Source organism: Mus caroli, chromosome 12 (genome assembly GCF_900094665.2).
Source record: "Mus caroli chromosome 12, CAROLI_EIJ_v1.1, whole genome shotgun sequence".
In the NCBI taxonomy this organism is placed as follows: Eukaryota; Metazoa; Chordata; class Mammalia; order Rodentia; family Muridae; genus Mus; species Mus caroli.
The window spans coordinates 17,805,890-17,819,059 of NC_034581.1; the positions used below are offsets into that span (position 1 = coordinate 17,805,890).

The 13,170-nt window shown below is 42.4% G+C and overlaps 1 protein-coding gene across 1 annotated transcript in view; it reads right to left on the minus strand.

Annotated features, from left to right (window-relative positions):
- Adam17 (ADAM metallopeptidase domain 17) overlaps positions 1–12,931 on the minus strand; it is a 50,200-nt gene extending 37,269 nt beyond the window's left edge. The window contains exons 1-2 of the mRNA XM_021178582.2: positions 12,639–12,931; positions 1,828–1,960 (exon numbers count right to left, since the gene is read on the minus strand). Of these exons, the coding sequence (XP_021034241.1) occupies positions 1,828–1,960; positions 12,639–12,735 (230 nt within the window). The 5' untranslated portion in view covers positions 12,736–12,931. The remainder of the gene's footprint in view (positions 1–1,827; positions 1,961–12,638) is intronic.
- Positions 12,932–13,170: the final 239 nt, after the last annotated feature.

The following is a 13,170-nucleotide window of genomic DNA, read 5'->3' on the forward strand; positions in this document are numbered from 1 at the left end:
AAAAAAAACAAAACCTCACAAGACAGATGCCTACCTTCACCAGACAAGATGAGAACAATAATCCAGAAGGGTGAGGCTACACTGGGGCATGATTCAGTAAGAGTGGGCTAGTGAGATGGCTCAGCAGGTTAGAGCACTGACTGCTCTTCCGAAGGTCCTGAGTTCAAATCCCAGCAACTACATGGTGGCTCACAACCATCTGTAATGAGATCTGACACCCTCTTCTGTGTGCTGAAGACAGCACAGTGTAGTTATGTATAATAATAAATAAATCCTTGGGTCGGAGCAAGCAGGGACTGAGCAACCAGAGGTCCTAAAAATTCAATTCCCAACAACCACATGAAGGCTCACAACCATCTGTACAACTACAATGTACTCACATACATAAAATAAGTAAATATATCTTAAAAAAAAAAAAAAAAAGAATCAAAGTAATGACATCTGATAAGGACTTCTATGGACCACCCCCCAATGAACAAGAACTGAGACAATGACGGGAGAACCACACCTTGACTAGGACTAATCATAAGTATCTCTTTCCTGTGACCCAATTTTTTTCTCTGCTTAGACTTAAACTTCATGCTGGAACCTAGAAGATGAACTTGAGGGTCTCTGGACCCCTTCTTCCTACTGTGTGAATCTCACCACTGTCTGTTTAACTGGAGTACTAAGTGGATTGATCCTTTTGCGGCTGCTTAAGTGGGGGTTTTGCCCTAAAAAACACTGGTAACATTACTTGTGTGTTTATTTTTACTTGAGAAAATCTTATCCACTGAATTAAAAAAAAATAGCCTATTTATTTTCTCCTACAACCTTGCTTCCCCAAGACAGAGTTTCTCTGTGTACCCCTGGTTGTCCTAGAACTCATTCTGTAGACCAGGCTAGCCACAAACTCAGAGAGATTGCCTGCCTCTGCCTCGCAAGTACTAAGGTTAAAGGTATGCACCACCACCAGGCTACTCCTGCCGCTTTTTAAGTAAGATTTTTATGTATTCTTTCTTATGTATGTATACTTGTACCTGATGGGGTTGCTGAGAATCGAACTGGATGCCCTGTAAGAGCATTCAGAGCTCTGGACCAGAGCCACCTCTCCTGTCCCATCTTAATTACTGCTTTTTTAACTGTCATGAGGACCAACTGTCAGTTCAGAGTCAGCACCCACATCGAGTGGCTCACAAGATCCTGTAACCCTAGCTCTAATGGATCACTCTTCTGGCTTCCTCAGGTACATACACTTCCTTCCCTAGCACACACCAACGCACATATTCTCACACAGACACAAACGTAAACAGTAAAAATATATTTTTTTTTATTTTAAATAGGCACTCGAGAAATAGCTCAGCAGTTAAGAACATGGGTTGCTCTTCCAGAGGACTCAGGTTGGATTTCCAGCATCCCAGTTCACAAACCTCTGTAACACCAGTCCCAGGGACTACAATGCCCCCTTCTGGCCTCTGAGGGCACTAAACACAATAGGGTATACAGACATACATTAAGGCAAAACACTCATATACATAACAATGAATAAAAAACTTTAAAATATAAAGTATTATAAGCATTCAATCAATAAACATTGTTACCATCAGTAATACTCTTGGGATATTCATTTCCTTTAAAATATTGATTAAAAAATAAAATGTTTTAAGTATGGAATTTAAAATAGGCATTAAATGATGTTACAATCACACATGACATGTTATTTCATCAAGTACAAATCTTTAAGAAGTATTTTAAGATTTCTGTAAATACCCTTTTTTTTACTGCTTTTGCCAAAACAAAACCCACCCCCACATTGTCCCATACTACTCAATGCATAATTCTAATTACCTTTTCAAAGCTGAAAAAGTTAGTAATGTTTCTAAGTGTGTCGCAGACTGTAGATCCCTTTTCCTTATGGAGTGCTGCTGGATATTAGATAAGGAGAGGATGTCATAGTCTGAGAGCAAAGAATCAAGCTTCTCTGAAATAAAAAAAAGGTAAAAAAGTATTAGTGAAGCTGAGCGGTGGTGGCGCACACCTTTAGTCCCAGCTCTTGGGAGGCAGAGGCAGACGGATTTCTGAGTTCGAGGCCAGCCTGGTCTACAGAGTGATTTCCAGGATAGCCAAGGCTACATAGAGAAACCCTGTCTCAAAAAAAAAAAAAAAAAAAAAAAAAGTATTAGTGGCTGGATACATAGCTCAGTCATTTAAGAGCATTCGCTCGCTGCTCAGTCCTGAGTTCATCCCAGCACCCATATTAGACAGTTCAAAAATACCTATTAACTCCAGCTCCATGGGATCTAAAGCCATCTTCTGGCCTCTGTGGGCACCTACATGAACAGTCTTCCCACCTACTCCCTCTCTCTTTCACACACACACATACTGGTGGGGAGGGGGAGAGATTATGAAGGCTGAAAAGGTAGCTCAACAGTGAAGAGCACTTGCTGTTCTTCCAGAGGATCTGGGTTCAGATCCCAGCTCTCACATGGCAGCTCACAACCATCTGTAACTGCAATTCAAGGAGGGAAACCCAAGGCCCTCCTCTGACCTCCATGGGCACCAGACATGTACATGGTATACACACAGGTAAAATATTCATAGCATAAAAGTAAACAGATCTTTACTAAAGGTAGTCAGAGGCTGAAGAGCTCCATCAGCAGTTAAGAGCACTTGTTCTTACAGAGAAAGAGAACCCAGGTTCAGATCCTAGCCTCCATATGGCAGCTAACAACCATCCGTAAATCTAGTTCCAGGAAATCTGACACCCTCTTCCGACTTCCACTGGCATAAAACACACACACACACACACACACACACACAACACAACACACAAACCACACATACATACAGGCAACACATTCATACACATAAAAAGTAAACAAATAATTTTAAAAGTTATTAGCACTTAAATCTAATCGTCAACTATGCCAAACAATAAGCTGAAGTGCTTAATTGCACAGCACAACAATCACATATTCTTACAAAAAAAAAAAAAATCTGAACCTGAACTTAATGGAGATGTAAGTTCAGAGTCTTAGTACATAAGAGGTTCAGATGCTGCCAAGTTAAATAACTAGTGAAGCAAGCATCAGCCACACCTAGAAAGTTAGATTCCTGCAGAACAAATGACCCAGTTTCTCCGGGAAGAAGGGAGGGGCAAGGAGTAACAGACTTAAGAATACAGAAATAGCTACACTAAGGAACCACTCTGAATCGTGGCAAACAGTCTAGCTGGGGAACATACTTAAACATTCATAGACCTAAGCATGGACTGGGGTTAGAAACTAACAATTTGGTGTCTCTAAAAACTACCATATATACACTTAGACTTTAAAATAAAAGGCATTTCTAGTGTGCATGTTTAAAGTGTCCAAGATAAAATTAGCTGAGCTAACACTTTCATGGTCAACCCCTTTTCAGTGGACAGTTGGTAAGAAGAGTAACGAATGTATGTATCAACAGCCTTTGTTAGAAAGAAGAGTAAGGAATGTATGTATCAACAGCCTCTGGTTTCTTAGAAACCAGAGCCAGGAAACTAAAGCTTCTGCACTAAGCCTGAGTTCCAGACCAGTTTAGGCTTGTCAGCAAGACTCATCCTCCAAACCCAGAGCTGGGAGTAGCACCACTACCACTACTGCCCCAACAGAGGCATCAGCACCGGCCTGCTCAGCAGGTGCAGGCCTGGAACAGACTGATTCCTCAGAAGGAAACCAACACCAATTGCTTTACCAGACCAAGTCACCACTCAAGAAAACAAAGATGCACTGGCCCCAGCTGAGAAAAAGCACAAATGACATTCAAAACTAAACTACTATCATAAGTACATGCCATTCCTCTTCATGCCTCAACCAACAGACTCCCTGACTCCTCCAAATAAGAACTTTTCTTTCTTTCTTTTTTTTTTTAAGGTTTTTCACTTAAAAATACTTCCTCTAGTCTCGTTTAAAACTGTCTGAAAGGGGACTGGAGAGGTGACTCAGTGCTTACTGTTCTTGGTGAGGACCCAGGTTCTGTTCCCAGCACCACATGGTGACTCACAAGAGTGTGTCCCTCCAGTTCAAGGGGATCTGACACCCTCTCCTGGCCTCCACAAACAGCAGGCACACATTTGATGTACATAAATCCATGTGAACACTCAAACACATATAACAAAAATAAATAATAGCTACCTAAAATACGTGAGTTGATATTTTCCTTTCCTTTCTACAATCAAGGATATTCAAATCATTCCAAGGAACCTGGAATTCCTCAGAACAGCAGCAGCCCATACTAGTGTTTATTGTTACACAGTAAAAACATAAACATTTGGGCCGGGTGTGGTGGCGCACGCCTTTAGTCCCAGCACTCGGGAGGCAGAGGCAGGCAAATTTCTGAGTTCGAGGCCAGCTTGGTCTACAAAGTGAGTTCCAGGACAGCCAAGGCTATACAGAGAAACCCTGTCTCGAAAAACAAAAAACAACAGCAACAACAACAAAAAAAAAAATCCCAAGCTTTCTCTACTACACTATCTACACAGACCATCCCAAGACTGTAATTCTCCTCCTGTAATGAAGGCAAACAGGCTCAGAGAAGACTAAATAATGTGTCTACTATCACAAACCCTGATGCCACTAGTGTGCCAAAGAACCAAAGGAAAAATAAAGCCGAGTGCAACACAGCCCTGGGTTTTTAAAATTCCATGCAGGCTGAAATACTCAAGCTTTACTGAAATCATGCTTTGGAATACCTGTGAAAATAGTCTTGCCCTCCTGGGACTTGTCTACCTCTTTGGTCTTTGACTTCCTAGCATTTCAAACAAACATGGCATTTCTTCCCTCTGAAGTTGACAGCTCTCTGTATCTTTTTTTCCTGGACACTTTTGGTTAGGACATGTCTTATCACACAGATCAGAAAATGACCAAAAAGGAACCATGTTTTATTCATCACAGAATCTTTTTCTTGTGGCATTACCTCAAGGGGCCCCAGGCTGGCCTTGAACTTCTAATCCGAAATCCGCCTCCCAAGTGAGGGCCACAACACCTGGCTCTCATTATACTATCTCACCACAACATACTCAGCATGGCAGCTTGAGCCATCAGGCTGCCGTTCACAAATGACAAGACTTCTCAATGCTGAAATGCCAATACAGTCCTTTAGCTGGCCACTGCCTTGATCCAGGCTGGTGCATGAGCTCAGTGCCATTTAAGATCATAATCGCACCTCCTGACTTAGAGACCTAACGTCAACATTGTACTTTCATTGTCAGTGACAAGGACCATGGCTCCTCAGAGTGTGTGAGCAGCTGGGAGCTTGTTAGAAACACAAACGTTCAAAAATCCCCACTGTGGGGTCCAGCAATTTATGTTGCCATCCAGGTGAGTCTCATGTGAATTCAAATCTGAAACCACTAAACAAGTTTGGCAACAGGACAGCTTCTACTGGTAATCTTAGTCACTGAAAGATGAGGCAAAAAAGAGAATGGCTGGAGTTCAAGGCTACCCTAGGCAAGAAAGAGAATCACCTGCCCTCAAAGGCCCCCTAGCACCATACCATTAAGAGGGAAAAAAAGGGAAAGAGGAAGAGAATTATTTTTAATTATTTAAAGTAATTATTTTTAGCTGTTTGCTTACTTAAGCTCAAGTAAGCAAACAGCTAAAAATAATGGTCCCTGCTGGAGACCAACCAGCTGATATATAGCAAATGTGTGGGGACACTCAACTTAGGGCTCTTTTTGCACTCCACCTTAATTAAGGTACAGTAAGGCATAGTAGACACCTGGCTCCTTTTTACAGCTAACACTCATATATTTAAGATCCAACTCACCCAGCTCACTCTTATTCAGTCTTCATTGCTTTTAAAAACAACCAAACAAGGTAAGCTAAACTGGAAAACAGATAAGCAGCAGAACTTCCAAAGGACAGGGGAAACTACTTAGCATTTAAAAGCCTGGTCAGGGCAGGTTTTTAAGAACAAGTGCAAAGCTTATCTACAAAGTTGAGCAATGGGAGGATTTCAAAACCTATTCCAATAGCTTTTTTTTTTTTTTTTTTTTTTTTTTTTTTTTTTTTNCTCTGTAGACCAGGCTGGCCTCGAACTCAGAAATCCACCTGCCTCTGCCTCCCAAGTGCTGGGATTAAAGGCATGCGCCACCACGCCCGGCCCATTCCAATAGCTTAATGTATAAAAATGGGGCTAGAAGAAAAATAAGGGAGATATATCTATAATATGTGCCTTTTAAATGTAGCTTGCTTTAAAATAGCTACTGTGTTTCCACTGCAATTATCTTCTTCTAATAACTGGATATTACAAATTAGATGTCCTAGAGCCATTACAAACAACTCAATAAAAAACAGCTCCCTCTTGGAAGGCAAACTGGAGCCACTTACTGCTCCTAATCCTGTCTTCTTAGCAAGTGCTCCTCAGCTCCTCAGCATCTCACTGCAGCTCACCTCCAGATCTTTAACCCTTAGTGGGCACATTCTCCTACAACCTCGGCAATAGAGGTTGCATTCCTACCCAAATCTCTCAATAAAAAATAAATAAGTGGTAACTGGTGCCTGGCATGGCTGCACGCCTGACTCCCAGCACTCTGGAGGCAGAGGCAGGTTGGCGGGAGAATGTTCTCTAAGTCCACTCTGCCCTGCTCTTCTCCACGAAGTGTGTTTAGTTCCCCACCTGGCACTACCTACTGTGCTCAGTCAGGGATCCTATTTTCCTTACTGCCTTCCAATTTCTCTATCTTCCTACCTTTGTCTCAACTTTCCTGAATACATATTCTACACATTTTTGCTCTTTTCAAACTAGGACTCATTTATTCAATTATATTAAAAACCGCCTGGGGGTTGGGGATTTAGCTCAGTGGTAGAGCGCTTGCAAGCATAAGGCCCCAGGTTAGGTCCTTAGCTCTGGAAAAGAGAAAAAAGAAAGAAAGAAAGAAAACTAAAAGAACCCCCTGGCACTGGCAATGTGACAGAGACTTAAAACAAACACATACATTCTTAGTATAGTGAAGAGGAACAATCACACAAAATTATCATAAAATGTATCACCTGCTGGGGAGGGAGCAGGCAATTGTGGAAGTGCCAACTAGGCCTTCATAGCCAGGTCTACATACTGTCTCTAAAACAAAAAGAAACAAACAAAATATGAGTCTCTTGAAGAGGCAGATGGAGGTCAGTTGGTAGACAGAGAATGAAGTATTAAGGACTTTGGGTAAGGTACTATTAAGTAAAAATCTCAATGAACTTCAGTGTGGAACACACAAGACTGGAATCTGGAAAATGAGTAGCTAAATTGCTGCTGAACGAACAAAGAGAGTATCACTAAAAGACTCCTGGGATTCTGGCTTGGCAACCTACATAGACATTCATATATATGTATGTATGAATGTACATATGCTTACACACACACACACACACATGAACACACTCTGCTGATAAGCCAGACAATGATTTTAGGCAAGAACAGAGAAAACCTGTCTCAAACTGAAGTCAATGGCAAAAGCAGCTTATACTTTGTTCCTTTTAAATTTCTCAAGGAAGAAGAGAAAGCTGGACCATTAGGCCACAAACTGGTTCTCCTGGTGTCCATGTGGTGATGCCTATAGGAGACTTGATAAAACTTTCCACCTCACCCTCCTCTTACACAAGAATTGCTCTCTCTCAGTACGTTTTTACAGCTATTGAATTTAGTGAAATCATCTCAGGTAAAATCAAATTTCTCCCATCAAATTCACAGCATTTTAAAGCTACACCTAATTTTAAAGTTTAAAAATTATGTCTACATTTTTGTGTTTATACTAGGCATATGTATGCACACGTATAGTTACATATATTCATGTATGTGGGGAAAATATGAACAAAGGAAGAAGGGTCTAGAAATAGCTATGGACCTTTTACATTATTTTGCTTTTTTGTATAGAATTACATTTCCCTAGAATATAGTTTCTAAGTGTAAATGCAAGCCCCTGGCACGTGCCAGCCTGGGCTACAAAGTGATACCCTTTGTCCGAACAACAACAACAACAACACAAATGGAAAAGGCAAAGCTTGGACTAAGCCACTGATTACTGTGTCTGCGCTGAAGACTCAAGGTCAGCACTCCTGGAACACAGAGAGAGATGCAGTCTGGCCCGGCAGTCAGTGCAGGAAGCCCTGGGAAAGGGTGAATTCCTCTTTGGGACTAAGGCATGAGAGAAGGAAAGCAGTGCTCTCGACTGGGCCTGGGAACCGGAACCTCACAACTAAAACTGTGACTTCATGGGTTTACACTAGTCAGCTGCTTCAACTAATTCTGTATATAGTGAGTGCTCACCAAAGCTGAAACTAACCTAGGTCAAGACTAGCAAGTTACCTAACCAATAGCTGCTCAACCTAAATGAGTTGGCAGGTTCAGCCGTTCAGGTGAACCCCTGAAGAAAGGCAGAGACATGAGGCTCTGCAGTACACTGCTGCAAACTCAAGTATGACAATCATCGCCAACAGTCCCCAGCACTCCCTCGTCCAACTCCAGCACTGTTTTCATGCTCCCGCTTTTGGGGGAAGGAGAAGGGGGAGGGGCGGCAGCAGGGGTGAAATAGGGTCTCTCTGTGTGGCCCTGGCTGTCTAAACCAGGCTGACCTGCCTCTGCCTGGGATTAAGAGCATACACCACACACACACACACACACACACACACACACACACCAGCTCATGCTCACTCTTCTAACCAGAAAAAACAAATGACAAATGATTTTGGACACACTACACTTTTGAACATGGAGGTGTGAACATCAGTTGGATAAGAATAGGGCTTCAGAGAACAAGACAAGATCAGATAGATAGATAGATAGATAGATAGATAGATAGATAGATAGATATACATGTGTCTGTACAGCCAGAGAGGAAGCGAAATCAGAGTAATGGCTGAGACTCTTCAGAGTCTATAATTCCTGTTTGTGGGGCACAAAGAGGAAGTTAGAGAAAGATGTGCCTGCTCTCTTAGCTGTCATTAAGGCAAAGAGGCAAAATAGAAACCTTTCTTTCTTTCTTCCTTTCTTTCTTTCTTTCTTTCTTTCTTTTCTCACCACAGTGAAGACTGTCTTGTTGTTCCTTCCCTATCAAGCTAGTTCACACACTCTCTCTCTTTTTTAAAATATTTATTTATTTATTTATTTATTTAATGTGAGTACAGTGTAGCTGACTTCAGACACACAGCAGAAGAGTGCATCGGACTCTATTACAGATGTTGTGAGCCACCATGTGGTTGCTGGGAATTGAACTTAGGAACCTCTGGAAGAGCAGTCAGTGCTCTTAACCACTGAGCCATCTCTCCAGCCCTCACGCTCTCTTCAAATTACACTTCCACTTGTATACAGGTGCTATCTCCAACAACAAAAATGGTGAAGAAATCAATCGCACTGGGACGTGGAGGCCTTTCACACATAACAGTCTAGGACTTCTCCAATTTCCCCATTCCGGCTCTCCATTCTTTCTTGTATCACAGAAATAGTTCTCTGACAACGACTGCAGAACAAAGTTACCTTAAGCCTCCCTTGGAGCCATTTGTGTGAAGTGTTTTGATTTTATAGGACTGCAGCTTATAAATAGCAACTTTAGTATGAAGAGGCCAAACATCTAAACCCTGAGTGCAATGGAGCTCCTAAGAATGAGCTGTGAAATGGGGCTTAAACTCAGAGCCTTGCACATAAACGCTAGCCAAGCACTGAGCTGCATCACCTAAGTTTTTTTTAATTGGGTAGAAAAACACTGGTCTTAGAAGAATTCAGTGAGCCGGGCGTGGTGGCGCACGCCTTTAATCCCAGCACTTGGGAGGCAGAGGCAGGCGGATTTCTGAGTTCGAGGCCAGCCTGGTCTACAAAGTGAGTTCCAGGACAGCCAGGGCTATACAGAGAAACCCTGTCTCGAAAAACCAAAAAAAAAAAAAAAAAAAAAGAAGAATTCAGTGAGTTGTCAAGAGCATGAAGTGATGAGCAGGCCTTGTGAACTTCTGAAGAAGGACTCCTGGTTTTTGGCAGTTCACTATATTGTTTGTTGCTTCACCCAACCCTACTATTAGACTTGGTTGTTCAAGACCAACAAGCAGTTTAATTTAAGAACCCAGCGGGGGATTTTGGGTTTGGTTTTCATTAACTTACTTGATTCTAAGACTATAAATGTACTAAAGATTGGTTATGTATATAATTTTCTGAAGGGCAAAAAGTTCATAATAAACAGAAACTTGGCTTTTAGGGTATTCTGTGGATCACCAAAAATGACTTCAGGAACTGTTATGAATTGCATAATTTAGGAAAGTTATGAGTCACATGAGCTTAGTCATGATATCATAGTGAAGTTGGAGCTGGAGTGTAGAAGTCACACTTTGGTTTCAAAACTGTTTTTCCTTTGTGTTACTTTTAATAAAAGAGGATGTGGTGGGTGGAAGAGAAAAAAAGTAGGTCACGGATTTTGTGTCTGAAACATTTTGAAATTTACCTTCAGGTTAGCATACACACAACAATTTGATTTAGATCACTGAATGAGTCTCTTTCCCTTAAGCCATAAACCTTCAAAGATGAATATTACTTCATCTTTATATCTTAATGCCAGGCATAATTCCTGGCAGTCCCAGCCCCAATATGAGTTCTTCAAATCTTAGATCAATAGATTATACTACGGGTTTGGGTTTTGTTTTCTAATAGAATGTGCTATACTTTGCTATTAAAATTTAAAAAGAAAGAAAGAAGACAATCCATCCAAGCATTCTGGAGGGAAAGGCTGATCCATGAGTTCAAAGCCAGCCTGGTCTGCATAGAAAGTTCCAGGATAGACAGGCCTATCAAGTTAGACTGTTTTAAAAATAAATATTTTTAAATTTTTATGATTTGTTTACATTGCTGAGAATCAATCTAGAGATAATGTAGTTTTCCTCTACACTGGTATGACTCCCTAGGATTCATGTTTTTCTTCCTATCCCTGGACAGTAGAATGGTAAGAAGGCATGTCAGAACGGTTCAAAAAAAAAAAAAAAATCACTTTACTGTCTCAAATGCAAGAGAATAAATTCTTAATAGCATCCTTAAAATGAAGTATGTCCTTATCTCTATCCATCCTGAAATGTCTTCTTTCAGATTCTATCAACTTAGAACTAGCTCCTTTGTCATTCTTTAAATTTGTCACATACATAATACATTTAAAATGCAAACACACAAGAAAGTTATTTGGATACAAACATAAAACACATTCTGTGTCTACTCCAGTCAACCACAACCCTGTTTAGTAAATAAGATGAAAACACAAGGTAAAAACTAACACAAGACTGGGAGTGATGGTGCAACGTCTTTAATCCAGCTCTTGGGCGTCAGAGGTAGACAGATCTCTATGAGTTCAAAACCAGCCTGGTCTACATTGTGAGTTCCAGGCCAACTAGAGATACATAATGAGACCCTGTCTCAAAACAGACATTTAAAAGAAAAAAAAAAGGGGAGGGGGGGAGATGGCTCAGCAGTTAAGAGCACCAACTGCTCTTCCAGAGGTCATGAGTTCAATTCTCAGCTCACAACCATTTGTAATGGGATCTGATGCCCTCTTCTGGTGTGTCTGACAGCTACAGTGTACATACATACATCTTAAAAAAAAAAAAAAAAAAAAAAAAACACCATAGGGCTTCAATCTGAATAATAAAATACTATAATGACATGATCTTAACTTCACACAATTGGGAATACGCTGTTTCTCACTTTGTTATTGATTAGCTGAAATGCCTTAGATGGCAACATTTGCAAGCTAAAAGTGTCTTAGAAGACACTTGCTAAGTTCCCTATCATCAAAACTATTTGACACTTTGTCACTGATTAACTGAAATGTCTTAGCCACTTTTGCAAGCTAAAGGATCCTACCATAGCAAGTAAATTGTCTATCGCCAATTTCAATTCAAAACTTCTAAAGCATGCCTTTCCTTATAATCCAATCTCTAAAAACTTCAAGTAGAAACCCTAAGTTTCTAGGCTATCTAAACGGGTCAGCCCTGGTGATCTGTTAAAAAATTGCAAGGAAAGCATTCATCTTGACAAGCCAATTCAAGAATTGGCTTGGAAGTTTGAGCCTTGCTCTCTCGGCTAAGCACCTCTCCAACAAGACAGTGCTTAGGATGATCTCGAAATCCAATGCAAGATTCCAAATACAGTCGAAAAATGCAAATGAAACTACTTCAGTCGCCACCTTCCAACCAGGTACTGCATTCAGTACCTCCTACATATAACTTCAAGTTAGCCTCTGAGAGCCAACAAGTGGTGGAGAGCTTTGGGACCGACCTTTCTTCCCAGGGTCTTGCTTGCGGCAGAAACACCTAACACCTTAGATTCACTTGTTAGCACGTAAAGGACCTCGACCAAATCTCACACTCCACAAACGAACCATCCTTGTGCCAACACCTCTTTTCTAAATATTCCAGAAATAAACCTGGGAGAACTTGCCCCTCCCAGGCCCTCGGTCCCGATGGGAGACCCCCTCCAGGATGTCCCTCCTCACGGAGAGACAAGCCCATCTCTTTTTCTCTCTCTAAACACCGAGAGCCACACCCCCTTCCCACACTTGAAAACTTCGGGACGCGCCACGGGAGCCCAATATCCCGCCCCCAGCGCCCCGGCGCGTCCCTCCAAGCACTCTGGGGTCACATAAGTCAGTTTGCTCCCCGAACTCTTACCAAGTCGCGGATGGGAGCCAGAGCCTGCTTCCTCCGGAGGTCGGGGTGCCAGGACTAAAGGCACCAAAGTGGTCAGGAAGAGGAGACGCCGCCTCATGTTCCCGTCCACCACCGCTCTGGGCAACCTTCTCCGAAAGAGCGTCCGGGAAACTGCTCACATTGGGAGTGGAGGTGAACTTCCCAGCACGGCCCTGCAAACTTCTCCCTCCCGCGCCGCCTACAGGGAAGCTAGGCTCACGTCCCCGGAAGTGCAGGCGGCGCTCGCTGAGAGCGGCTTAACTCGTTTCCGGCCGCAGCCGGAGACCACCCCGCTGCTCACAGCCGGAAGAAGGGTGCCGTAGAGCATTGTGGGAGGCGTGTCTCGCCCCGCCTCGGCGCGGCGCGGGCACAACGCCATCTCCTGGGCTCTGTTCCTTCCTGGTCCCTCTGGGGCCTACTTGGCGCCTTCCTGGCCTTCAGCTGGTGGCGTCCTGACTCGACCCTCTCTCTCTCTCTCTCTCTCTCTCTCTCTCCTCTCTCCCTCTCTCTCTCT